Raw genomic sequence first — 27,541 nt, 5'->3', positions numbered from 1 at the left:
TACTCTTTATATAGCTACTTTCAGTTACCTGTGTTGATTCGGTGCCAGTCTTGGGCAGGACTGGGGCAGTTCTGTCCTTGTCCACTGACGCTAATCTTGTAGCTCTCCCCGCAGCGCAGAGAACTGATGTTACAGGCGGAGCCGTTGGTGGAGCAAGTCATCTGGTGTGTGATGGCAAAGGCATCGGCTGAGGCGTTGTAGTACAGAATACCACTGCCGGGCGTCCAAGACACCACAGCTGTGTTGGTGTTACAGTCCAGTGTAGTCTTCAGACCACTGTGGGGGCAAGGTCCTGGACAGGGAGGGATGTAGAGAGAGAGAAAGTTAAATATATAGACAGAGGGGACATGCAGGTATGCATAGTAAAATTTGATATCTGTAAAATACAAAATAGATGTATTTTTTTTAGTTTGCTAGAACATGTTATTATTATTATAATATTATTATTTAAAGTATTGTCACTTGAGTTTAGTTGCTTCTGGTGGTACCTGACACTGATTAAAGTGTCTACCAGTAAAAAAAAGGCTCTTTAGTAACACCAAGTTGCAGCAATAAGAAACAACAAGCACAAATTTCACCACAACTTCAACACGAATTTCAGTTTTACTGTTGCCTACCATAGATTAGAACTTAAGAGATGGGACAGAGACAGCATATATTTTTGTATTTTATTCCTGATAAATGGCTAGTAAGACATTATACCATACCAATTTACTGAGGTGAGCTGACATTTGCTATGTTGCATTACATATTACTTATATGGCTAATGTTAGCTACATCACTGACTGCTTCCCTGTCCAAGAGATACTGTTTAATACCAACCTCGAAGTTTTTTAAGTCTGAGTCTCCTTCCACAGTTTTATAGAAACTACACCAACTGCTTAGCTTATGGTGAGTAGTTCAGGGTGGCTGGGAGTTTCCACCATTTCCACCATTTCCATCACTGTTAATCAGCTGATCTAGTTGTGTTTTATTACCTGTGGTGGCGTTGATGGGCTCGCTGACCAAACTGACGCAGGAGTCATGGCGAGCCACCACGGTAATCGAGTAATCCTGCCCACACGCCAGGTTGGGGAAATGACAGTTGGTGTCAGTGCTGTTACATTCGGCGTTGTAGCCGAGACTGCCCCGAGCATAGACGGTGTAAGATCTGGCGCCACGTGCTGCGTCCCACGTCACCACAGTGATGCCAGTATGACAGTCCACTCGTGCTGTGAGGTGAGTAGGAACACACGGTGCTGGTGGGGAGAGAGAGAGAGAGAAGCAAATACGTGTTCATTCATCTATAACTGAACACAATTATTTCCTGCATCATTCAGGCTTATTGGGTACTAGTGGTGGAAAATAAACACTATAGTTGTGCACAATTTTGAGCAACTTCTACTTTACTTGAGTATGTACATTTATGCTACTTCATAGGCTACTTGTTCTCCACTACATTTCAGAGGCAAATACAGTCATTTATTGCTATAGTTACTAGTGCAGCTTAATATTCAAATCATGTAATCACAATATACAAAATGAAAAAGTATATGAACCACCTACAACATTACAAGGATGCTCATACATATCATATTATATATAATAGAATAACACTATGGAGTCATTTGTATGACTATTTTTGATACTTAAATACATTGTGCTGATTACACTTAAATATCTTTACTACTACTACTTGCACTTAAGTAAAGATTCTGAATAATTACTCCACTGGAAAGAAAAACCTCCAATAAAACACAGGTTAAAAATGTGTTTCTACAGTTGCAAACTGAAATTATTCTTTGATTTTAGAAAATCAAAATAAGATCAAAAATCTTTGGTGAGTAGCTGTGTAATTCTACTTTGTGATGCTGAACATCTAGCTGTACATTGTCTTGTTTTAATTATTAGTACCAGTGTTGAGCCTTTCTGCGAGAGCTGGTTCACTGCTGCATGTATCTGTGTGTCCGACCACACTGATAGCGTAGCTCTCTCCGCAATTCAGCTGGTCGAAGGTGCAGTTGGAGCTGCTGGAGTTACAGGTGGTGATCAGTCCTCTGCTGTCCACCGCTGACACCATCTGGGTCTGATTTGGACCCGAGTTTCCCCAGGTCACTGACGCCACATTAGTGCTGCACTGCAGATTCACCAACACACTGTTTGGTTTACAGGGGGCTGATTATGAAGACGTGGATAAAGAAGAAAGGTGGAGAGTAAGATTAATTATTTTGGTCTATATCTGAGTCCTAGAAGTCCCTTAAACATGATGAAAAAAACCAACAACAACAAAAATCTGCAAATGCAGTAAGAATTTCAACCTGTTTTCAATTCATATCCACTTTACAGAATCTTAAAACCTATTTACACATCACAGCAGACACACTGCAACAGTAGCATTCATTTGAAGTCGTGTTTCAGGTGACCTGACAGATTTATGTCAAATCTTCACTCTTTTTTTTTAGCTCTGTTGTATGTATATCCAGCTCATTAGCTGCTAAATGCTCCACTATGTTCACCAGGTAGTCATTAAATTTGTCTGTCAGCTGTTTGGTGCTGGGGAACTATTGCATATTAGGTTTATCAAAGCTTCTTTATTGAAAACAGGGGCCAGCTTTGCCTGGAAACAATGCTGATGAGAGTGAACCAAAACATTAAAGTCGTGGACTGTAAAAACCAGAAAGGTCTGTAGTGCTGAGGGACTGCAGAGGATAATTTTCTGCAGCTTCACTACGAGCATCACATTTCAGAATACACATAGTAATTTAACCCAACATAAACATATTGATTAGTGCAGCTTTAAATCAATGGCTGCACTGTATAAATGCAATTGGCAGCACTACACATTTGTATTATACCACAGGGCTTGTACAACAATCCCACTAGTGGCCATATGCATGTGAAGCAGTAATTTCATGTCCCCTCAGTAACTTGTAATATAATATGTAATATACCATAATTCAAGTAAAAAAGGCTCCATCTTGTCTTGAACTTTCAATACCTGACTGCATCATGTAGTCGGAGCCCGTGATGGTGCCACAATCGACTGACGATGTAGTAACGACGAGACTGTAGGTGAGGCCACATTTTAGGTTCTTGATGGTGCACTTTGTGTCAGTGGTGTTACAGGTTGCACGGGTGTTGTCACTGCCGATTGCCATGGCAGCGTAAGAGCCGACATCGCCAATGCTCCCCCTCCACTGCACCGCGAAGGAGTTCACCTGGCAGTCGAGCTCCGCTACCACCCTGTCAGGTAAGCAGGGAGCTGTGGCAGGGATGATAGATAGATTTATTTAGTCATGAATTTGAGGTTTAAAACCAAATGAAACAGTCGGTTCAGTTACTTAAAACAATAAATCATATTCATACCTGAGGCAAAAGTTAAGGTGGCTCCCTTGCTGCTGTTGCATGTCGCACTGGAAGCCACCACAAACGCTGAGTACTGATGTCCACAGTCCAGCTTTACTGAGCAGGTTGTTGAGTTGGAGGAACAGGAAACTACGTGTCCGTGGGTACCAGTCACTTTAGCTGTGTAGTAGATGGCGTGAGTACTCGGCGCCCAGGTCAGCGTTCCCAAGTTGGTGCCACATTCGGCCGTGGCAGTCAGGTTGGTCGGAGGGCATGGAGCTGACAGGGAAGAGATTTAGGAGGAAATCATTCTGTGTTCCTTGGAGAAATACACTAAAGTATCTTTATACACAGCTGGGAACCTGAAAACCTTTTTCTTGCTATTTGACTGGAAAAAGTATTCTAATGCATAATGCCATATGCATGCAATAATTCTGTTTACACAGTTTACTTAATGCATTACTCATACTGTGAGGGGAGAAAACATTGGAGAAACTGTGTTCAAATAGATCTACTACAAAAATATATCAGTAGATCAGTAGATTTAACCACTTTCTTTACACTATCCAATGATGAAGTTGGTGTTGAGTACAGCTACGTAGTACTGCGATCATTAGAGAAAATAATTCCAACATTTTTATCATTATAACTATCTATCAAAATAAAGCATCTTTTTAAAATAAGAAAAAAATATGTCAATAAAATGCAAAAAAAAACATGAAAAACATAGAATTGGATGACCACTCATTGCTCACACTGTAAAAATAACTTTTCTCTCTGTGGAAGCTTCGCTTTATTGTAATTGAGCAACTGATTGTATAGATATTAACCTGTTTCAGTATATATAGGCTTGCTGGGAACGCTGGTGCACTGATTGTCCTTGGCTGCCACTGTCAGCGTATACAAATCACCACATTGCAGCCCGGTGATCACATGTGACGTCTGGTCTGTAGAGTAGTTGACACTGGCCCCACCGTCTTTCTGAGAGTGGACTAAGTAGGTAGCACCACTCTCTGGACTCTGGTCCCAGCTTACTGTGATGTCATTGTTCTCGCAATTTGTCACACCAGTCACAACGGGTGGTGGACAGATGACTGAAAACAAGAGAGGGACGAAGAGAGACGTTTGAAAATGCTGTAAATAAGCAACTTAAAAGTAAGAAAGTTAATATGATTGTAACACTTTTTTATTACATTTGCAAAAAAAATGATGGTTCAATATTAATCATTATTCTGATCCTCAATATTTATAACAAATGAATTACATTAACAAATTGATAGGTTCTATATTCATTTTTTATTGATTGAAATCAGTGTATTTCTATTACCTGGTGAATATTTGGTTTTACAGTAATTTACAAGATAGACTGAACTCTTTCACAACAGTTTTACACTGTTGTATATGTGGACAAGTGTTTAGTAAAACACAAATTAACATTATTTTGGCCATTTATCATTTGAAAAACATCATATAACACTTCTTCTTCTTAATGACGGTTGGATGAAAACATTGATGTCACTCATGTCTCATGTCTCTCATATCTTTGTGTTAAGTATGGATCTGGAGCCAGGGGGCGATTAGCCTAGCTTAGCGTAAAGACTGGAGACAGATACCCTTTCCAAAGTTCAAAAATACACCTACCAGCCCCTCTAAAGCTCACTAATTAACACTTTTTTATCTTGTTTGTTCAATCTGTTCACAAACCAAAACTTTAAAAATAAAAAGGACAATTTGTGGTGATGGGGAGATATGCTGTAACTACTTCTTGTTAAGTAACTGCCAGATTCTGGGTGGACAGATTCATCTAGAAAACTACAAATCTAAAACTACAAATTGTATTTTTTATATTCCTCTTTGTATACACATCAAACAAACGAGATACAATGTGTTAATAGGTGAGCTTTGGAGATGATGGTAGGCTGTTTTCCTGTGTTTCCAGTCTTGACGCTAAACTAAGACTAACTGCCTCCTGGCTGCAGCTCCATAGTTAAGGCACAGACATGACTTGACTCTTGGCAAGAAAGCAAATCAGAGTATTTCCCAATTCTACAGTTCTTTTCTCTGACCTGAATGGAAAGTGAAAGGCAGGCTGGGTTTGCTCCGGCAGCCCCTCTCTACGGTGACCACCGTGACAACAGCTGTCTCGCCACAGTGGAGGTCCGTGAGAGAGCAGCTTGTTCCATTGGAGGTGCAGTTGTGGGCATGGTCATCCAAATCAGAGGGTATCGCTGTGGCCACATAGAGATCTGCTTGCAGGGCAGCGTCCCACGTCACAAGGCCCATGTTACCGGCACACTGCAGGGACACGTGAACATTGGTGGGCGGGCAGGGACCTGCGAGGAAGAGGAGGAAGTGAGAGCGATCAGAGGGAGCGTGATATAATTACTTCATACTTCAAGTCAGAATCACAAACAAGAGACAAGTTAGAAAAAATGAAATCACTGAGATCCAATAATCTAGAGTTTTCTTGAAGCATCTAGTGGCCGCTGGAGGAACTGCATCAACATTTGATGATTGTCCCAGCAACAAAAATGGCACACTTAAAGAGCTGCAACGATTAGTTGATAATCATAAGCCAATTGAAGCAAAATCAATTAATTTTGATAATTGATTAATCTTTTTCATTTCAAGCTAAAATGCCAAACATTCCCAAGTTTCAGCTACTCATTTGTGAGAATTTGCTGCTTTTATCCATTTTCTGTGATGGTAAACTGAGTATATTTCGATTTTGGACTGTAAGTCAGACAAAACTAGCAATGTGAAGATGTTGCTTTAGGCTGCAGGAAATTGTTTTCCTATTTTCTGACATTTTATAGACCAAACAAATAATCCATTAATCATTAAATTAAAAATTTGAATTAAATAATCAACAGAATAATCGATAATGAAAATAAACATTAGTTGTCTCCTTGCCTTTTATTCTAGTATTAGGGTGCTTTGATACACAATGTGTTTCGTGCAGCTTTTAAGTGTCTGTCTAATAGAATGACAATATTAAAAAATATACACACGGTCTTCCTTACCTGCGATGTAGGTGAGTGGGTCGCTGTCAGAGCCCTTGCAGTGATCGGAGAAAGGGGTGACAGTGATCACGTAAGTCTGAGCGCAGTGCATGTTGGGTAGTTGACAGTGTGTGCTGTTTGAGGTGCACTGTTTGATATCGCCGTCTTGGCCTCGTGCTGTCACTGTGTACGACACCGCACCGGGACTGTGAAGCCAGCTCACCGCCGCCGTGTTGTTGTCACAAACCAGAGAGGCACTGACATTCATGGGAGCACAGGGGGCTGATGGGAAAACAAAGAGAGAAACAAATTGAGCCTTGATTTGAAAGCAGCTACTTTCATTCTCAAGGAAATTCCACATTTGCAGATTTTGCTTCACAACATTTTGTCCCAAGAGTATGTACATATGTAAGAGACTCATTTCTATGGTCAGTTTATCTAATTTATCAAAACCCAGTCTTATCAACCTGCTGATGTTTCTTAATATATGAAATCCTGTGCATGTATACAGTCGCAAAACTGCTGGTCCCATGATTTTATTACATACCTTCCTTGTCTAGCTTCAATCACACTATGTGTCTGTGACTTATTAATCATGTTAAGTGTCAATTTTGCTGCTGTTACATAACTCCGAAACCAGAAAATTTGATAAAGTCTAGTTTTAGCCCATAGCTAATAAAGAAATGTTTTGCCACAGTACATATGAGGAAAAGTGTTTGTCAGCATTAGTTAACAAGAAGCTTTATGGTACATTTAGCTGCAGCAACAAAATGGCTTTTACCCTGTTAACAATTACAAGTATAAACCGTTGTAATGGATTTTTTGGACGATTAATCTGTATGCATATACAATCACCATACTAGCCCATTACATTACACAGCATTACAGCTTTATGCAAACAATGCTGCAGTCGATTAGAAATTGAATCATTTACTGTTACAGACATCCATTGGCTCTTCATTTCCATACAATATGAAAATCTATTGGCAGACTCTAGAAATTTGCCTAAATTGTGTAATCTATCACAGTGAACATCAAGTCTGAAGTCATTTTGCAAAGTAAGATTGTCATTATTAGGTAACTTAGTTCAGACTACGGACAAAATAATCTGCTCTTTAGCTGCATTACCATGCAATTCTATTGTAACATTGACAACTGTGTGAAAAAATGCATTAAAAAATCAAAAATATTGCTTGCATTCAAATAATGTCAGCAAAACTGTAAAGCAAACATGATTTGCAGTTAAGAAGCTATAACTTGCAAACATAATGGTTAACCTGTGGATGTCTCAGTACCCCATCCTCTCTCTCTCACCTGTCTGTATCTGCGTCACACCCGGCACGCTGCTGTTACAGTGGTCAGCCACAGTGATCACTTTCACATCGTACATGCGGCCGCAGAGCAGGGGGGGGAGGGAGCAGTCAGTCTGGGTGGTGCTGCAGGAGGCCATGTGGTCTTCAGAATGGACATGGGCATAGAAACTCTTCCTGCCCAAAGTCTCGTTCCAGCTCAGGGAGGCCATGCCCGTCTCGCAGGAGTATGTGTAGTCCACGTTTTCAGGGGTACAGGGGGCTGAGGGAGAGAGAGAGAGAGTACAGTCAGGTGCTGAATACTTAACCTATAATCCACTTATCCTGATCTCTATAGTAGCTGTTAAAGGAGGTGAGGAAAATGATCTCACTTTCTAAGATTGTCCTCATTAGAAAGACAATCAAAGCAAAAATATTCACCCTTTAGTAATGTAGCCCACATCTTTCACAACTTTAGCAATTAAGAGGCTGTAAAATTGCCAATTTTAGTCCAGCATACAGAATCTGGTTTGTATTTTGAAGAGCATGGAGTTTCTAAATTAAGGATATTAACCCCCACATACTGTTCATATTCTGACTCTTCACAGTATCCCTCATAATTAGTCTCTATACCAAACTTCTGAACCACAAATCTATTTTTCATTCATAAATAATGCAGAGAGAGTGTAGTCTTTGTTTATGGAGAAAAAAAAATCACAATCACACTATATAAGGATCCTCTGTTACTTAAAACAGACCATCATAACAGAGAGAACAGCCATCATAATTTCAATTAATGTTCTTGAATGTGAAGAATGGTGGTTTTTTATTTTTTTATTTTATTTATTTATTTATTTTTCATTTTTTGAATAAATTCAGGTCAAATTTAAGCTGGAACACCCTCTATGTACAAAAATGTGTCTCACCTGCACACCAATAAAAAATATACAACAATAGAATTGAAATATTTCCATTTTTATATATTCTGGGTCACTTTAGGAAAAGTCATAAAAGCTAAAAGAAAGATGTTTGGAGAGTTTTTACTGCTCTCAAATGTAAAAATGGGTCAAATTTGATACAGCACATCACTCCTAAACAACTCCTACAATCCTGGCAACAGTGTGTGTACCTGACCCAAGACTGAGAAATGATAGTGTATTGTAAGTTAAGAAAAGATTGTACCTTTATTGATCCCAGGAGGGAAATTTAGCATTACGGTAGTAAAAGAAGAAACCTGAGAGGTTATCATAACATGAGTACCCACCACATCCTCACCATCTTATATACAAACACAAAAGAAAACACTAACAACATAAAATTCATAGTATGTCCCAGATATATTATCATTATGCTTCAGTAAAAAGAAGACATAATTATTTTTGCAAAACATTCTGTCTTTTACAAGCAACAGCCTTAAAACAAAGTATTGATCATGTTAATGTACCTGTGACAATCTGGAAAGTAGAGCTGGGTTTGCTCAGACACTGAACTCCTCGTGCAACAGCTTGGACGGTGTAAGTGTCTCCACACCGCAAGTCATCCAGGACACAGCTGCTGTTGGTGGTGGAGCCGCAGGAAGTAGAGTGTCCCAGGTTGGAGGTCGCGTCGACCGTGACGCTCATGGCATCCTCGTCCTCGACCCAGGAGACCAATGCGTGGTTGGAGACACAGTCCAGGGAGTGGTCCTGGATCACTGGAGCGCAGGGAGCTGGGCAGGAGATAGTCACACATATTTTATTTGTCATTTAGAGGAACCTTTTGGGTTGGTAACGGTGCACAGAAACCCTTCTCCTAAACACTCCCCAACACAATAAGTACATTCTTCAGATGTCTCTGAATTTTATAGTTAAACACTAGATTGACTTTTTATTTTACTTGCAGGAGCATTTTATTTATTTCAGCTAATGTCCCAAATAATTCAACAAAATTTAGTTTAAGTCATCTTCTTTTGCTGTGAACTTATTAAATTCAAAAGGGGGGATTCCAAGTAGAAAAGGAGATTTCTGCACATTTACATTCAAGACAGTTGTGGAAATCAGTGCATCAAAGTGTTTTATTCCTGTAAGCACTTTGTGAAAATGACAAAAATTCAAGTATTACACTATAAGTCTAATTCTTGGGACCCTGAGCTCATGTGCAGATTTGTCACACATGATGGGTGTTTTAAAAGCTGATTTCAGTATTTTTAGACTCAGTATGCTTAACTTGAACTACTTTTGGGCCAACATTTTAGCATTTTCCCCCCAGAATTTTATTCCTGGAAGTAAGAAGTGGACTTTGGAAAACAATTTGGACCTCTATTGTGGGAAAGTATACTGAATATATAATTGTAATGAACATTTAAGCGAATAAATAAAACATGAAAAACCAAAAAAATTAAAAACAACATTTTTGGTAAAATGTTGAGACCTGAGTATTTCTGAAGTCCTGGTTATTTCCTTGCAGATAAACATAACACTTGCACAGATGAATTCACTGATAGCTGTCATACTGAGAAGTCGTGAATACTATTCATGGTCTGAATGCGAACAGGATAAAAACTCTTATATCCAACAACGAAACAACATTCAATCATTATAATCTTAAAAATCGGCTAATCATTATATAAAAAAGCAATCTGTAGAAAATTCAAAATACACTTTCTTTCTTACCTGTTGTTATATTGGTCTTGGCGAGTACGGTGCTGTTGCAGGTCCCATCCCCTGCCAGTACAATCACAGTGTACTCCTCCCCGCACTGCAGCTGTGTCAGCTTGCAGGAAGTGCCGGTGGAATTACAGGAGTCGACGTGTCTGTTGGCCTCAGCCAGAACTGTGTAGTAATGTGCTCCAGCGCTGGCGCCCCAAGTCACCGTCGCCACACCGGAGAGGCAGTTCAGGGTAGCAGCCACGTTTGTAGGATCACATGGTGCTGAAGGACGGAAGGGAAGATGTCAGGATGCAAGATGAGTATTATGAATAGATTTACAGTTTGTTTTTACATATGCCCAAAAATAAAAGGCTCAGATTTACTAAACATTTACCTGTTATCACTGGGATCTTGGCACTCTCGGAGCTGTTACACCTGTTGTTGAGGGCCACCACACTGAGCATGTACGTATGAGCACACTGCAGGCCAGGGAAGAGGCAACTTTGGTTAGCTGTAGGACAGGAAGCAGAGAAACCTCCCGCTCCCGTCAGCGTGGAGATGTAGGACACTGCGCCGGCAGCTGCATACCAGGACGCCTGCAACGTGTTAGAGGGACACTCCACAACGCCTTGGACGTTAATAGGAACACAGGGAGCTGAGAGAGAAAGCAGAAAAGGGAAAAAGCAGAAGTGAGTTTATGTTCTGTGAGAGCAAAAAAAGTTTGTAGTTTTTTCTGTGTAATACTCAATCTTACCAGAATCAACAATCTCCGGGACACTGCTGGGACCTTCACATGTGCTGCTGACTGCTCTGACTGCCACAGTGTATCGCTGACCACACTGTAAATTAGTCAACGTACAACTGGAAGCCTCTGTGATGCATTCGAGTGTCGTGCCATTTCCAGCCAGGGCGGTGGCACTGTAGTTTACTGGCATTGATCCGGGCACCCAGCTGATGGTCAGTGTGTTGGTGCTACAGTTCAGAGTGTTGACCACATCCTGAACAACACATGGGGCTGACACAGGAGGCAAAGAGTTAGACTCAACAGTAGTGTGATTACAATTGTAAGGAAAGAAAGGGTCTAAGGACAGATTGTGAAGCGACCTGAGGCAAATTTGTGATTTGTGATATTGAGCTATACAAATAAATTGACTTGACTTGACTTGAAAGAACTGTAGCAGTGGCTGAAATACTTAAAACTACATGAATTGATTTTGGGTTTTGGCCACTTGGTGACAGAAGAGCTCCATAACACACTCATAGATGCGCATCCCTGATATACAATTTATTGAAAATTGGAAACTTGGGTGGATAAAAAGAGTTTTTTGTACATCAACAGTTTAATAAATCATAACTAACCGGACCTTGTGGTGATACTGATTCCAATATTAAGAATGAACTCGAATGAATCTCAATCTTTAAGTCAAAATGGATGAGACGTCCTTGAAGTGTTCAAACAATGGACATTTTCACACCTTCAATTCCATAAATATTGAGCAAACTGAGCAAAGATTCTGATCAAAAGCTCCAGAGCATCTACTAAATGGATGATGACATTGCTTTGTCAAGTAATGTTTTTTGGATTTGGGGGGTAGAGGAGGAAAGGGAGCTTTTTTAGTCAAAGGACACATCTATGAGGAGGTGGAATGAGAAGAAAACAGAATAAGCAAGGAAGATGAAGAGTTGTAGTTAGAGAAAAAATTACAGACACGTTGACATGGTTTTGGACGACAGTATTTTAGGAAGGGAGGAAGAGAAAATAGTCTCCTTCTCACCAGTTGTATGGATGACCGGCTCGCTGTCAATAGTTCGACAGTTGCCATCTGAGGCCGACACAGTGAAGGTGTACTTCTTGCCACACTGCAGACCCTTTAACTGGCAACCGAGGTTCATTCCTGCATCACAGGTCACATTGTGTCCGTCTGTGCTCACTGCCTTGCCGGTGTAGGACACTGCGTTAGGGCTGCTGTTCCAGGTTAACATGGCAGAGTTATTGGCACAGTTCACTGAGGCGTTCAGCTGAGAGGGAGGGCAGGGCCCTGCAGGGGGAAGAAACAGCACAGTTGAATGATATGAGGAGGACTGTGAAAACATATTTCAGAGTTATAAAACACTGATTGATTACCGCTCATCTTTACCTGTCCGTACTGTCACGGCAGAGCTCTCGTTGCTGGTGCAGTTGTTGTCCGAGGCAGACACGCCAACACTGTAAACCTGGCTGCACATGAGACCTTCCAGCCTGCATGATGTCTCATTGGAGGAGCACAGCAACTGACCGCCAACTTTATCTAATGCAGATACTTGGTAGTACAGGGCGCCACGGCTTGCGTTCCACGTTACATCCATAAAGCTCTGGCCACAGTTTCTCTTTGCCACCACATTAGATGGCACGCATGGTGCTGAGGGAGGGAAAACCTCAGATCAGATCAGCACAAATCCTATAATGCACCACAACTGTCTACACATTTGGGAATGGCAGTTTGTTCTCACTTTACAAATAAAGCAAATAATGAAAAGGGACAAACACATTACTATAGGTGAGTATTAAAAAAGCAAAAAGGATAAAAACACAATTTCCATTTTAGCCTTGCTTACATTTACTCTGTATTAACTCTCTAAACTAAGACACTTTCTGTATCATGTCAGACTGACCTGATACATCATTTAGATTTTATTGTGATTTATTTCATACAGGACAAACACCTCATGTTTGTTAAAGAACTCATTTGCTCTCTTACTTTGCCGGACAGGTATCACTGTGGGATGACTGACGCAGGTGTCGTTGACGGACATCACTTTCACGGTGTAATCCCGTCCACACTCCAGTGTTTTAACACTCAACGAAGGCTTTGTGGTGTTGTAAGACATCTGCTTGGTGCCATCTGAGATCACAGTCATGTAGCCTTCCGCTTTACGTGACGCGTTCCAACCAATGGTCAGTACCTGTGACTGGCAGTCTAAGTGGGAGTCCACATGGGGCCCACATGGAACTGGATAGAGAGAAATGAGAAAGGTGAAGGCAAGTGAGTGAGTTGGTTATTGTGGTTATATAAGAAAACACTCAATAAGTCTAGATGTTAATGTACAGGCTGTTAAGATGAGACCAAGATTCATCAGCCGGTAAGTCAAGATGATACTTGGTCTCATGTTCTCTTTACCACATTTTTGGGTTTTGGGGAGCCTCCTCCATTTTTCAAAGGTTGACATGAATATAAATGCAAGTAATGAGCAGAATGTACTCTTACCAGACTCCATGTAGATGGCCTCAGAGGGCATGCTGGGGCAGATGCCGTCGTGGTGGCAGACAGTTACAGTGTAGAGCTGCCCACATTTCAGGTTGGGTATCCTGCAGCTGGTTGTAGTGGAGCTGCAGCTGAGAAGCCCTTGATTTTCATCCACAATGGTGGCGGTGTAGGAGTTCAAGTTGGTTTGGCCACGCCAGGAAATCATCGCCTCATTGGCTGCGCAGTCCAGGGAGGCCGAGACGTGATCGGGAGGGCAAGCAGCTGGAATGAGACAAAGGTTTGAAATGTGGTGAACTTATTCAAGTGTATTGCAGAACATAGATATGACAGCTTCACAATAAAATAACCTGGAAGTAGAAAAGCAGCGAGCAACGTCACCGTACCTGTCTCTATGGTGACCGCCTCGCTCTCAGTGCTGTTGCACATGAAGTTGGAGGCGATGACATACGCTGTGTAGTTGGTGCTGCACTTCAAGCCCTCAATCTTACAGGTCGAATCCATGGAGTTACAGCTGTGAATGACGCCATCACTGTCCTTCGCCATGGCAACGTAGAAAAGCGCACTGCCGGACATGTTCCACGTCATTGTGATGGCGTCGGCTCCACATTCCTTAACTGCTGCTGGGCTCTGAGGAGTACATGGGACTAGAGGAGAGAGAGCGAATCATCATAAGAATCACTTCCTACTTTCTGCCCATTTAAATCTGACTACTTTTTTCTGATATCTAATAAATGGGCAGTAACGTCATAGCTTTGCCTCACCTGTCTCAGCTACAGGCCCCAGTGTCTTTGGACTTGCACACTCATCATCAAAAGCTGTGATGTAGATTGTCAAGTAATCCCCGCACTGGATGCCCTCTATAGCGCAGCTGTTGGACAGTGAAGTGCAGTTGTAGCGGCTGTTATTTCCTCTGTTGCCAAAGGCCTCCACAGTGTAGCGCAGTGCCCCCTCAGCGAGGTCCCACTTGCTGAGCAGAACATTAGAGTTGCAGTTGGCTGAAGTTTGCACATTCTGGGGAATACAGGGTGCTGGAGGCAGGCAGATGAATGCAAGGATTAATTTATTTTACTTTATTTTATGTTTTTATTTGCAATTTAGAAAATGCAAGCAAAACAGATCTGGACTAATATTGCAGTAAAAATATAGTTTACATTCATAAATGGACAGATGTCAATGTCATTTGTCAATTCTGGGCCCATATTTATCAACTTTTAAGAATTACACTTAATAATGTTCTAAAGAGCCAATTTAGGAGCAAAAATGCACTTAGCTGAAACTGAAGAATAAAACCTTTTAGAGCAAAGTTTTAGAGAAGTTACCACACATGTAATCAGAGCAGGAACAGCTGCCATTGTTCAATCTTTTAAAAAATCCTTACATTTTACTTATTAATATATTATTTTGCAAAAACATATACTTAAATGTTTAAGTGTTAAATCTTAATATCTTCACAACAATCTAATCTATTTATAAAATATAAATAGTGATTATTAATAGGGATTAACATAGAGATTAAAACTGGGGCAGGAAAGAAATTCTAGCTGCTGGTAAAGGAGGCACACCAGAGAAATCATGTAATAAGTGATTCCAAACAAAATGCTCTATTCTTGTTTAAACCCATGACAAATAATTTGAAAAAGGAAAAATGTTGAAATGAAGTGCAAATAATATTGTAAAACCACCCTATTCTTACCTATACATTTTGCTTCAGCTAACATATTATATTCTATATTATATTATACTCTGTTTCTGCACTGCAACAATCTGAGATCTACTCTCAAATAATTTAAGAGACCTCTGGATCATTTTAAATTGTAGCAAATTTGATTTGACTCTTGCATTTGAGAATAAAACTTGATAAATATGGGCCTTGACATTAATTAAGCAGTCTGATGAGATTTTACAAGAGAATCCACCAGAGGGCGCTCACATTTGAGTGGAAAACTGTCCCAAAGTTAAACTCAGCTCCTCACAGAACTATCAATAGTGTTTAAAATCATATTGCACATTCAAATTATGGAAATGGGATGATTAGATTAACCAAAGACATACATCTTCATACTGGACAACATGTGGTCATACCTGTGCGAATGTCAACAGTAGAGCTAATCTGGCTTCTGCACTGTCCTGTGATGGAGTAGACTGTGAAGTAATAGTGTCGTCCACACACTGTGTGTGTAAAATAACAGGAGTTGTCTTCAGTCAGACACTCCTGAACTACTCCCTGGGTACAGACAAAACACAAAATATTTACAGTCATATGCACACAAGAAATACGTTCTTAACAGTTAAATTTATTTTTAATAGTAAACTGATGATGCAAACATTTTTCAATCTAGAATATATAAATACCTGAGAGTCCACGGCCTTGGCCATGTAGTGATCTGTGTTGTTTGTGTGCTCCCAGGAAAAGATGATGACTTCGCTGGAACAGTCTCGCAACAACTCCAGCTTCTTGGGAGGACAGGGGACTTGAAGGGAAGAGACATTAATCAATTAATTTAGGCTGCGTAAGTCAGTTTTCTAAATTTCTTGTTCATCATCAATCAATCACTAGAAGATAGTCGAAGATAGATCGATAGATAGATAGATAGATAGATAGATAGATAGATAGATAGATAGATAGATAGATAGATAGATAGCATTCTAGAGAAAAAGATTGGTTGAAAAAACAGAAGTAAATGAGGTTAAATAGCAACATCAAAGGCAAACGTCTCAAATCCCTTTTCAGGCTAAAACGCCCTGATACTGAAGATTACGCTCCAGTGTTGCTTTTCACTGTATGAGGTTTCAGGTTTAACACAAACACAGGCTCATTCTCAGCAGGCTGAACACAACACAATATGATATAGACAGCGGAGCTCAATAGGAGACCCAGTTTTTAAAGGAGACATTCAAACAAACGTGTGAACTTAAGATGCAAGAAAAAAAAACTAAAACAAAAAAAAAAAGTTGTAAACAGCTTTTCCCAAATGACTTGTCCGATATGAACTCAGAAATACTTATTCTGGGGTAAAAAAACAAATATATTGAAGCTGTGTTGTCTTAAAATGAAAATGTAATATTAGTGAAAGAGTTATGACGTCTTAAACCTGACAAAAACATTAATCTTTATCTTTAAATCCTTAACTTTCATATCCAGTCTCCAGTGTAATTTTGTATGTTTTTGTCAAATGTGTGTGATTCCAGTGTCATAGCTGAAACGTGGATCATGGTGGCAGGTTTTGTCAGTTAAATCGGTATAAAATATCTTGTGCTATATTTCAAAATGTAACTGCAAAACCATCTAAAAATGACATTATTTCCTCTTGATGTTTTACAGAAAGTTTTATTTCACTGTGTTGACTTATTTAATGTGTATTTCCTCCTCAGGTATTGAATAACTGTTTACTTGACATGTAACAATTACTGGACATAAAATCGTATTCAGCGTCGTCCAATTCATGACAGCTTAACACTTCACAATGTGGCCTCGGGGGTGGGGTTGCACGGAGAATCTCAACCAGTCTCACCGTCTTCACAGAAAGGAGTGACATGTGAGATGAAAGGATTAACTGCTTGTACAAAATAGATCACAGGGTGGAGCGGTAAAAATGATTGACATCCAGATCTTTTTTTACAGGCACAGCGCCATTCAGTTGACTAGCGTTGATGGATCGGTTATTGGTCAGATTCCCCTCCGCTAAATCAGTGTAGAGTCGGTCTTTGTCATCATATTGGGTTTTTGTGCATTTTATGGTGCTTTTTCTACCTTTTTTTTTCTTTTACCTTTAAAGTTTGTTGGTGTAGCAGGAATCTGCTAATCTCTAATTTCTCTAGTATTTCGTATACTAACCGTATTATCATCAATTTTGGAACATTAAAATTATAGTTTTGGATAGGGAGGCTGATAATCAAACTCAAGAGATGTCAGCATCTCTCTCTACAGGATTCAGAGGTCTGAAACAATCCTGAACACTTAGAGCAATTTGGTGTACATATTACACATGATTAATCAGTTATGATAAGTAAGTTCTTCCTATTGAGAGATATTCTGTTTCAATTTGTACTCTACATTGCTCTGAATATGCAACTTGGTGAACAGAAATATTTTCAAAACCTTCCACAATAGGTTGGATTGGTATCTTTCTCACACTTACTCCAAAGCAAGAATCTAAATTAAAATAGACAACGTTTGGATCCAAGTTGGATCTTCATCTGGTCAAAATGTTTACTCTTTTTCCATCGGTGCTGTTTTTTTTAATAACCCTGCATCTACGTGATGAGCTTGATAATTGCATGTAGTGATAGCATGCATCTTCACCATCATTGCTCAGGACAACTATCAAAGGTTGAAGTTTTGTAGATTACGAATCTCAAATTTAAGGCCTTAAATTTGTGACCTGTATTACTGTTTTGTTTTTTCTTTCCTTGTCTTCCTTCTCTGCTACTCAGTTTTTTTTCTTAGGTAGTTTCTTTAAGGGCTTTGACTCAATTCACCTTTAATTCAAAGAGGAAAAAGAAATACTTTAACTGCCTAAAACTAAAAAGAAACAGCAGTTAATATGCTTATGATGGTGTTTTATTACAGTGATAACTATCGCAGCATCCTGTGGGTTCAAAACCTGTGAAGAATAGCTAGATCCTGACTTGATTCAGGAAACATTGAACAGGAATGGTGCCTCTATTGTACATACACTTTTGACATGTCCAAAAGGTAAATATTAGTTAAATAATATCATACAGGTTATGTTTTAAGTCCTAAACAAGCAGCTTCAATGTCTATCTTGGCCTCAATCTCTGAACTTCAGGACTCTTGACTCCTCTTCCTTTGAAAGGAGATGGATCATTTTGGCTTTTACTACATTTAAACAGACACTACTAAGAAACTGGAAGAAATAAAGCATTGATCTTCTTATGAAGAATGGGCTACAACAGCTTAGCTGACTGGTTCACATACATTAAGAGGTCAATTTAGGGATCTTGAGTAACCAAGGGGCTGCTGTGCTATGATGTCAGTGTCCTATTAAGTTAAGTGATTCTAGTTTCTCTCTTTGTCCCCTTGTTTAAACCTTTAATAAAATGTTTAGTATCTCACCGGTCTGAAACGTGGCCCAGGTGGTGTTCACCATGTTCTTGCACCCCTCTGATATGGGCGTCACATGCACCACGTAGTTTTGTCCACAGCTCAGGTTGGGGATCTCACAGCTGGTGCTCTGGCTGCTGCACATCAGCCGTGTGCCGTTTTCGGTGATCGCCGTGGCCTTGTAAGAGTCGGCACCGAACACAGCCGACCAGTACACCATGACAGAGTGAGTGGTGCAGGTGTAGACCACCGATACTGATGAAACCGGTGTCAACTCTGCAAGTAACACAGCACAATACAGTATTACTTTTACAGGTAATAGCAGACAAACACTTTATAAACACGATCAGAAAATATCTAGTTGGGAAAGATGTCTTTTAGGCATTTTTCATGGGATAATTATTAACTGTATCCAATCATTCATGCCCTGATTGTTGAGTCAAAGATTTTATTTGTTCTCTTGGAAAATATAACACCAAAATCCTGTATATTCCATATTTTAACAGCTATATAATCACCTTTGATTTCTGTTTTTCTCAGGTTTATGTTTACGTGACAGCCTCAACACCAAGTAGGTTGTCAGGGCATCCTTTCCCCTAAGGATCATATTCTGCATGTCTGAAAGGAACGCCTCAGAGAGAATAGCTGACCTAGATCCTAATCACCAAGTTATTGATATTGGTTTGGCTCTGCCGACTCACTGTTGGTGGTGTATGTGTAGTCTGCTGGCTCGCTCGGCACCAGGAACTTGCTGTATGAGGACACTGATATCAGGTAGGTGGAACATGGGAGGATGCCTTGAACATCCAGTGTGGTGTCTGTCACGTTGTAGGCAGACGGTCTGCTGTTGGGGTCTTCAGTGTCCCGAATGGTTACATAGTACATCAGGACGTCCGTCACCGGCTGCCATGTCACCCTCGCTGTGCCCCGGCCCGTCTGTGTTGCTGTGACGCCCGCCGGGGGTTGAACCACTACAGGCAGATATAGAGACTTATTTAGAGAGGAATGTTTTTTTTGCTACACTAGTCTGAAACAAATTATTGTGGCCTCTTTGATCTCAGGTAGCCATTCGATTAATGAATTCTGTTTTGCTATTAAAGCCAATGACAAGTCAATCAGTATCACAAAAATACCGTGCATATAATCTAATTCACCCATCGTCTCTTTATAGCCGTGCTGATAGTTTTCCTTTTATGTACAGAGGTTTTGAGCTGAATGGAGATAAAAGAATTGAAAAATATAATGTGGAAAAAGTCAATAATAACATATCTTTACAGAATCTTAGTTGCTGATAATTCACACACCTCACTGTCAACAGTTTTTGTAGGAACTATTTCTTCAGTAGAAAGTAGTTCTGATAAAAAACTGTCTGCATTGAGGTCTGGATTCCTGAGAGTAACCACAAATTTGTGTCTGGAAAAGTTGGAAACCTTAGATGCATCAGAGCTTTGATAATTACAAATAAAATTCCTTTCAGCTCCATTATATTAAGGTTGAAGCAAAAAATTCAGATACAGAACATGAACAAGTAAACCTAAAACCATCTGCATTGTATGACTACGTACTGTGGTGGTCCAGATAAAATAGAAAATGCTGATTTTCGTTGAACTGCCCCTTTAATAACCACTCTTTTAGAAATAGGAGAGTCAAGACATTTTGAGATTTTTGTTAAAACCACTGATGGTTGATAAAGGGACATACTGTAATGTTTAACATCTTATTTAGGCTGATCCTGAAAATCAAGAGTGCGTTCACATGCACACTAGTATCCCGGTTTTGAGTCTTATCCTGGTTTTGATTATATTCGGGATATGATGTTTACATGGGATATGAGAAACCTGATTATTCATATCCATATATACATGATTCCAACAGTATCCAGGTTTCTGAACATCTGTGTGCAGCCTCAGGATGTTCAAACCTGGACAAGGTGTTTACATGTACCAGGTTTCTATTTGAGTATTCCAGCTAGTATATCCAGGTTGCTCAAAACCTTTAGTCTTATCTTATCGAGTAAAGTCTTAGACAGGTTCCTGAAACCAGTTTACCTGTTTACATGTGGAACACATAACCATAATATTAAAAAATATAGGATACTTGTGCCCATTAAACACACTCATTATTGTGGCACTTAAGGTGGTTCCTACCTGGCTTGTACTGTAGGTATTTAATACCCATTGTCAAATGGATATGTGTTATTTCAGAGTGGTTTCTGATAATAAAATGCACTAAAACATACAACGTATAAACTTTCCTCACCTTGATCAAGTTACTAGACTACATGTAGGTTTTTCAGTCACAAAGTGATTCAAGAAAGAATAAACTTATCAATCAACTCAATTATCTGAGAACTTTTTCTTTAAAAGTTTAGACCAACAACATCTCTTTAGTCGTCAATTATCCAAGTACATTTTTTGTGTACAGTTTTTTGAGATCTCGTTGTCACCTGCGTTTGCACATACAGAGACATGTCTTCAGATCAATACACTACTTTTTTTTTAACATCCCCGCATCCTTTAAAGTTTTCTAAGCTCCAAAGAAAGTGAAACTGGTGACTCACAGGTCGTGATGGTCCTCACTTTGCTTTTGCCTCCCAGGCCGGCCTCGTTAACCGTGTAGACGTAAAAGTCGTAGTTGGTGGAGGGCTTCAATTTTCCCACCACGGCGGTAGAGTTGGTCATGGTCAGGTTGAATATTTCTCCGGTGTCTTGAGAGTGCACCTGTAGATAGTAGTGATCAGCGGAGGGAACCTCAGTCCACTGAACCATGATTGAAGAACTCGTCAGCGCCCGGCCAGCCACTATCTGCGAAGTGTCGGGGACTGAGAGGAAAGAGCAGGGGAGAAATCATCGTTTAGGATGCTACATAGCTGCGTTGTGTGCGTGCGTAATGGCGCGTTTCTGCGCGTAAAGGCACAGTTTTCAGCTCAGGTCATGAATAGTTTGTTATTCAGTTAACTCATATGGCAGCTCGTTTTGTAAATGTTATTTTAAAGTTTGGTGTATATATTGGTATTTCGCTTTATGTGTATTTATAAATGCATGTGGCAATTTGATCTCTGTCCTTATCATGGTGATGCCACCCAAACACAAATAACCCAAATAATCCAAATCATAACCACCTTTTTTTAACAGGTGTTACAGCGTTTTTAAGTAACTGTTGTGTTTACTGTCTTCTTCTTTACCTGTGGACGCCACAGCCGTATCCACACAATCCACAAAATAGAACTGGAAGACCTTGAGAGTCACACTATACTCGGTTCCTGGTCTCAGACCCTGGACATCCTTCTCTGTCACGGCTGCTGGCAGGGTCACCACAACTGGTGCAAAATCTGTGTTGTTTTTCACCCGAAGGTCTAAAAAATAGTTTGTCGCTCCAGGATGTTTTAGCCATTTTACCAGAATCGATGAAGGGCCTGAAGGCGTTACTGACAAGATTTTGCACCCTGAAAAGTGAACAAATAAACTTTGATACTGAAGGTTACTGAGCAGTAAACTTTACAAATACACAGAAACAACATAAATATTTGTTATCTAAACAACTCGCCGTGACATCCATTCACTTTATTTAAATTACAGCAACACATATGAGGTCTGAAATATTTTAAACTAAATGTCCTCGTTTACTTACCTTCTGCACTATGAGGTATCTGTAAATAGCAAAAGTAATTTAATCAATAACATGCTGCAAATATTTTAATAATAAATTGGACCCATATTGTTAATTGTTGCAGGTTTAACCATAAAAAATGACATTTACCTGAGTTAGAGATACCAATGCTAAAGAAAAGCCTATGGCTCCCAACAATCCCATCTTTGACAGTGAGTGCGGGATTACAATTAGTTTAGTATACAAGGGAGTCAAATACAAAAGGTGATCTGGATTCTTTTGAGCTATAGTCCAGCATGCGTGAGAACCAATCAGTATTCCCCAAATGGGGACAGGCTGTCCCACCAACAGCCTCAGGCAGTCACAGCTGCCCTGAGAACACAGCAGGAGGGCGGGATGGAGGGCGGGATGGAGGGATGAGAGTTTGGTGAATTTACCTGAAGTCACAGATGACAAGATGGTCTCTCTCTCTCTCTCTCTCTCTCTCTCTCTCTCTCTCTCTCTCTCTCACACACACACACACACACACACACACACACACACACACACACACACACACACACACACACACACACACACAGGCTCTTATGCATCTACCAGTTTGTAGGCTATAACCTCAATCAAGGTAATTTCTCCTCATCATTGATCGATCTGCCTGCTTATAGAGTTTCAGTGTGAAAAGCAGACAACAGTTTCCAGCAGCTCCAATATTTCAATGTGTTCTGAAATGTGTAAACTTGAACAAGTCTTGTCTTTGCTTCCCCCCAAAACATTAGTCTTAGACTGATTACTGATTCTTGTCTTATCTTGAAAAATATTTTTCAGTTTTAAATGTAAATCTAAATTTAAAAATCTAATGTCCAGAGGTCCTGGAGAGATCCTCTTTAACAGCTGAAAAACATGCTCATCATTTTTTCTTATCAATTTGATTATTTTTCCTAATTCTATGACAACTGCTTATAAACATGATTTTGAACTGATGGCATGTTTCAGAGGTCTGCTAGACCTTTTGTATATATTAGATTGGTGTAGTCTGCTGCACTTATGCACACACACACACTTACACATGTAGTCAATCGTCTATTTAATTAATATATCCATATTTAGTTTATATAAGTGTGTGTGAAATATTTCATTACTCACTCATTTTATGGTAATTTACATATTTGTCACCTTCATCAAATGTGCAAACCCAGCTTGTGGCGAAGGAAAGGGTTACTATTTCAATACATTTTCTATATATTGGGTTTTCAATATAGTCAGAAGAAAAGTGAATATATTTGATCCTGCAATTATTATCATTATTTTTACATCATTATTGTGTTTGGACACTCTGGAGACAGCCATTACTGTAAGTGGACTGTAACTTTGTCAAATTTCCATTTATAAAATCAAGAAAGAACTTTTATACTCAACAAAAGTTTCCATTGTGGCAGCCAATGCTCTGCAAACATTTTGCTTTTAAAATGAGCACAACAAAATATGGATACAATGTGATAATAATATCAGTAAATTTCCAGGCTTTTAACTGTAAATATTGTGACATTTTGGTTCAGATTTCAATAACAAAGGTCATGTTTTTTTTGTTATTCTGTTTACTACTAGTTGGACTGTGAGAAAGAATATGAACATGATAACTCAACATAACTTTAGATCCTCACTGAGAAAATGGAGAAAGCTCTTGTGGAAAAATGTTCAATATACAATATGACATATTTGTCCACATTCCAGTGCAGGCTTTACTGATCAATCAATGTAACACAAGTGGCAATAATGTCTTGGACACATGAACTCAAGGGAAAAGGTATCTGATGATCCACTTTAAACATCAGGGATTCAGTTCAAACTGATCACAGGTGCCTGACCAACATTGATCTTATCACAGGAATGTCATAATGTCTTTATTCAGAAGACACAGACGTTCCTGACCTACTAACACAACTCACCCCCCTTAAACATCAGTCATTGTGTCGACCCGAGCCTGACATGTGGTACAAAAACTGTCAAAACATTATATACGTCATCCATTTCTCTCTTTTCATGTCACTGTTGTAGTCAGAAGTCCTCACTTTGTTTTTCTCTCTCCATCCTTCCCCCCGTCCTTTTTAATGTAAATATCACAAATCTGAAGGCATGCTGCGACTTCGCACATGGCCATGTTTCTGCATTTGCTGGGTTTTTTTTTTTTTTTCATCCCAGTAACAATGCATGAGAACACAGAGAATGACCTGAACCAAAGAGATAAAGGCTTGGGAGGGGCCACTCAAGCAAAGGAGACAAGTGCCACTGAAACCGAAGTCAAGAACGCAAACTTGGGAATTGGGACTCCATCTAAATGGGATGTATTGTACTTATAAAACACATCCTGCTTTGAACTGTCGCTAAGTTGAGTCTTTCTCAGAGTCTTAGCTTATGAAAGTTTGACTGTGTTTAGTAATGGATTTCGATGAAAATTGAATTTTATTTCCTCTTAGACTGACTAATCCCTGAGCTGACAGTATATAGGCTACATGCTGGGCTGAAAGGGATCTTTTATCACAGGAGAATAAAGGGCTATCACCTCCTTGGTCCTCATCGTGTATTAGAAAAAAGGAAGTCAACATGAAAGTGGATATGGGATATGGGAACCTGCCAGGAAACTTAAGCCACCCCGCTTAAACAATAGAGCAATTTTGAAGTGCAGTGAATAAGGACAAGTGATGTGAACACCTTTATATTTCATTGTATTTTCACGCAGCTGCGATATTGTCCTGCCATAGACACTGTTACAGGTCACAGGTATTGAGCATCTTATGATGCAACAATGCACACATTTCTCGAGTCACTTAAGTCACATAGCTGTCTGCACCTGTTCTTAAAAAGTGATATTACAAGACAACAGGGTTAAGTGGATTTTTTCTGCTGACCTTTCTGAGGCATCATTAGAAAACAAGTGGAACATTGTCTTACAAACACTTGAGGACGTGCAGAGGCCATGTTCCCAGTCAGTTTGAAAACTGTTCCTGCTGTCTGTAGCTGAATAATAGTAATGTCGAAGTCAACACTGTAGAAGAAGGTACTCAGTAAGTTATTTTGGGATTCACAGGTTAAAAGACTTTGGACGATTTTTAGATGCCTAAGTCAATCATTGTTGACCGCCTTGTTAGACTCTCATTTATTACAGTTTTCAGCTGTGAAATAACCGTGTTATAATGTGATGTAGGTTGTAACTGCATATTGAAATACAGAGAGTCATTTAAATTCTGTTGAAACAGTTATAGGTATCCTAGATGGCTAAAATATCTCATTTTTAGTCTGCTTTTTTGTTTACCCTTGTGTTAAGTACATTTAGAGATATTTATGTACTCTATGTGCTTTATATTTACTTGTTGTTTGGCAGGAGATTGAGATGAACATAGCTATCATTATACATCTCACTGTATATCATCATATTGGTTTGTCAATGTTTTTACAACAGGAGAAACAAATTAACTAAAGATATTATAGGATAAGTCCAAATACTGTTAAATTTGAAAAATTATTCATTGCTAAAAATAAACTTGTTAAAATAATACTTATTACTTTTATGTGGCTATTGAATCTTTATTGTAGTGGGGTTGTTTGCTCATTTCTATATTTATCTACTTATCATTTTCTTTTTTATTAAAGTGTTTAAGAGAGTTTTAATGCAACCACTGGACAATAAGTGTCGTTGTCCACTTGCCATACTTTAATCCTGTTTCTTTTGTATTCTCTCACTGTTTTTAGTACTGTTCGTTAATTAGCAGGATCTCTAAAAATATGTGAACAAAAAAATATTAATAAAAAATAGGTAGAAAGTTAGTTCCTTGATTGCTGTTGTTTAGACGGACAAAAGTCTGTAAACTGTGGGGAGTTGACTTACCAGAATTTACTCCTGAGACTATGACGCTAAACTGAACAAATCAATGCAATGGGAGGTACCAGCTGACAAACCCACTATCATCCACCCTCCTTCATTCCTGCCTTAAGCAATCAAAATAATGAAATAATGAAATGTGAGATCAAAATATTTGAAATAAAGCTAAAAAAAAAAAAATGCAGTTCTCTCTAAAGTAATTTAGAATATATTTACAAGAAATACACCAGCATTTTTTCAGCACTTGCACTTTAATGAGAAAACAAAAGTTAACATGTGAGAGGCATTGGCTTGGATTACTTATTATACTGTGACAAAGCATTTTTCACAGCTCACCATGATGGCATCAGATCAGGTCAGATACGCTTGATAGACCCTCAAGAGACAAGTCACTTGTCAAAAGCAGGTTAAAAAGAAGAAGAAGAAGAAATGGGGCACCAGGATGACTAAAAGGGGTTTTGGCCATTTGCTCTGAACTTTAGTTTGGTGTTAGTTGTATCGTTCCACTGTTTCCTGTCATTGTGTCATCAATGTGTTTTCTAGGAAGTAAAAGATGGTACACAATAAAACATTCTAAGTGAATACAGTTTGTCTGTTTCATAAGGATATTATACAAACTTCAGTTGTTGCAAAACGTCTGCACTTTGTCATTATATAAACATTCTCACAATGGTAGTATTTCCAATGGCGGGACATTACGTAAACTGGTAAAAAAAAAAAAAAAAACACCCTCCAGATTTGGGTGAAGAGAACTCTCCAAGCTGTGCCTCTCAAATAAATGCCACCTGTTTGGTTGAGTCATGTTCCACATTTTTGCTGTGAATGGCCACTATTCCCCACAGAGATTCACCATAGTATCATAATTGACAACCTACACTGTTTACAGTACACGGGAGATAATACCAGGTCCGTCCCTTTTGTGTTCAGAGGGATTTAAGCCAACTGAAACCTGTGTTGTGAAAAAGAGGCAGGGCAGCATGTTTCTGATCTGGGTGCCCTGTGAAGCTGGTGGCTTGGTGTTTTAAAAGGGTAAATATACTGAAACATTCAGAAATATCTTCGTTATTGAGTGTAATTGGCTCATTGTAAAGGGAAGTGAAGGTCATTCAAGTGGTTGACCTCCAGAGTAAAAAAATGAAAATGAATTATTCATTAATCTACCTGTTGTTAACTTTTCTGGTTCCTGTGATGAATGTTGTTGTGCACGTGAGGAAACAGCAATCTGAACACGAAACACAAGTTTTGTGAACTCATTGTTTCTGAGTCACTACTGGAAGGAGTATATCTCTCTTAATATCCAAAGAACATTGTGTGGAGTGAAATGTTTTAAACACTTTGACACAGTTTGGCTCAACATCAGAGATTGGAGATGTGCATATAAAGTTATATATTGAATCTGAACATCAAACACAAGCTACAGCTACACAGAAAATGCATCTGGTATCTTTTTTTAATTTAAAAAAAATGTGATATTTCAGTTACTTATCGCTAACATCCACCACA

General features: G+C 39.3%; 1 protein-coding gene across 1 annotated transcript in view; it reads right to left on the bottom strand.

Moving 5' to 3' along the window:
• The window catches only part of LOC122989049, a 50,068-nt gene extending 24,988 nt beyond the window's left edge, over positions 1-25,080 (bottom strand). The window contains exons 1-26 of the mRNA XM_044361729.1: positions 25,068-25,080; positions 21,737-21,853; positions 21,113-21,373; positions 19,254-19,523; positions 18,565-18,828; positions 15,840-15,958; positions 15,570-15,711; positions 14,249-14,515; positions 13,871-14,131; positions 13,488-13,748; positions 12,981-13,232; positions 12,381-12,641; positions 12,018-12,281; positions 10,997-11,257; positions 10,637-10,897; positions 10,267-10,524; positions 9,060-9,323; positions 7,641-7,898; positions 6,348-6,608; positions 5,391-5,657; positions 4,155-4,418; positions 3,346-3,603; positions 2,978-3,241; positions 1,894-2,154; positions 978-1,238; positions 29-292 (exon numbers count right to left, since the gene is read on the bottom strand). Coding sequence (XP_044217664.1) covers positions 29-292; positions 978-1,238; positions 1,894-2,154; positions 2,978-3,241; positions 3,346-3,603; positions 4,155-4,418; positions 5,391-5,657; positions 6,348-6,608; positions 7,641-7,898; positions 9,060-9,323; positions 10,267-10,524; positions 10,637-10,897; positions 10,997-11,257; positions 12,018-12,281; positions 12,381-12,641; positions 12,981-13,232; positions 13,488-13,748; positions 13,871-14,131; positions 14,249-14,515; positions 15,570-15,711; positions 15,840-15,958; positions 18,565-18,828; positions 19,254-19,523; positions 21,113-21,373; positions 21,737-21,853; positions 25,068-25,080 — 6,154 coding nt within the window. The remainder of the gene's footprint in view (positions 1-28; positions 293-977; positions 1,239-1,893; positions 2,155-2,977; positions 3,242-3,345; positions 3,604-4,154; positions 4,419-5,390; positions 5,658-6,347; positions 6,609-7,640; positions 7,899-9,059; positions 9,324-10,266; positions 10,525-10,636; positions 10,898-10,996; positions 11,258-12,017; positions 12,282-12,380; positions 12,642-12,980; positions 13,233-13,487; positions 13,749-13,870; positions 14,132-14,248; positions 14,516-15,569; positions 15,712-15,839; positions 15,959-18,564; positions 18,829-19,253; positions 19,524-21,112; positions 21,374-21,736; positions 21,854-25,067) is intronic.
• Positions 25,081-27,541: the final 2,461 nt, after the last annotated feature.

This window comes from Thunnus albacares, chromosome 9, assembly GCF_914725855.1.
Source record: "Thunnus albacares chromosome 9, fThuAlb1.1, whole genome shotgun sequence".
Lineage (NCBI taxonomy): Eukaryota > Metazoa > Chordata > Actinopteri > Scombriformes > Scombridae > Thunnus > Thunnus albacares.
This window is presented reverse-complemented; position numbering and strand designations above follow the sequence as displayed.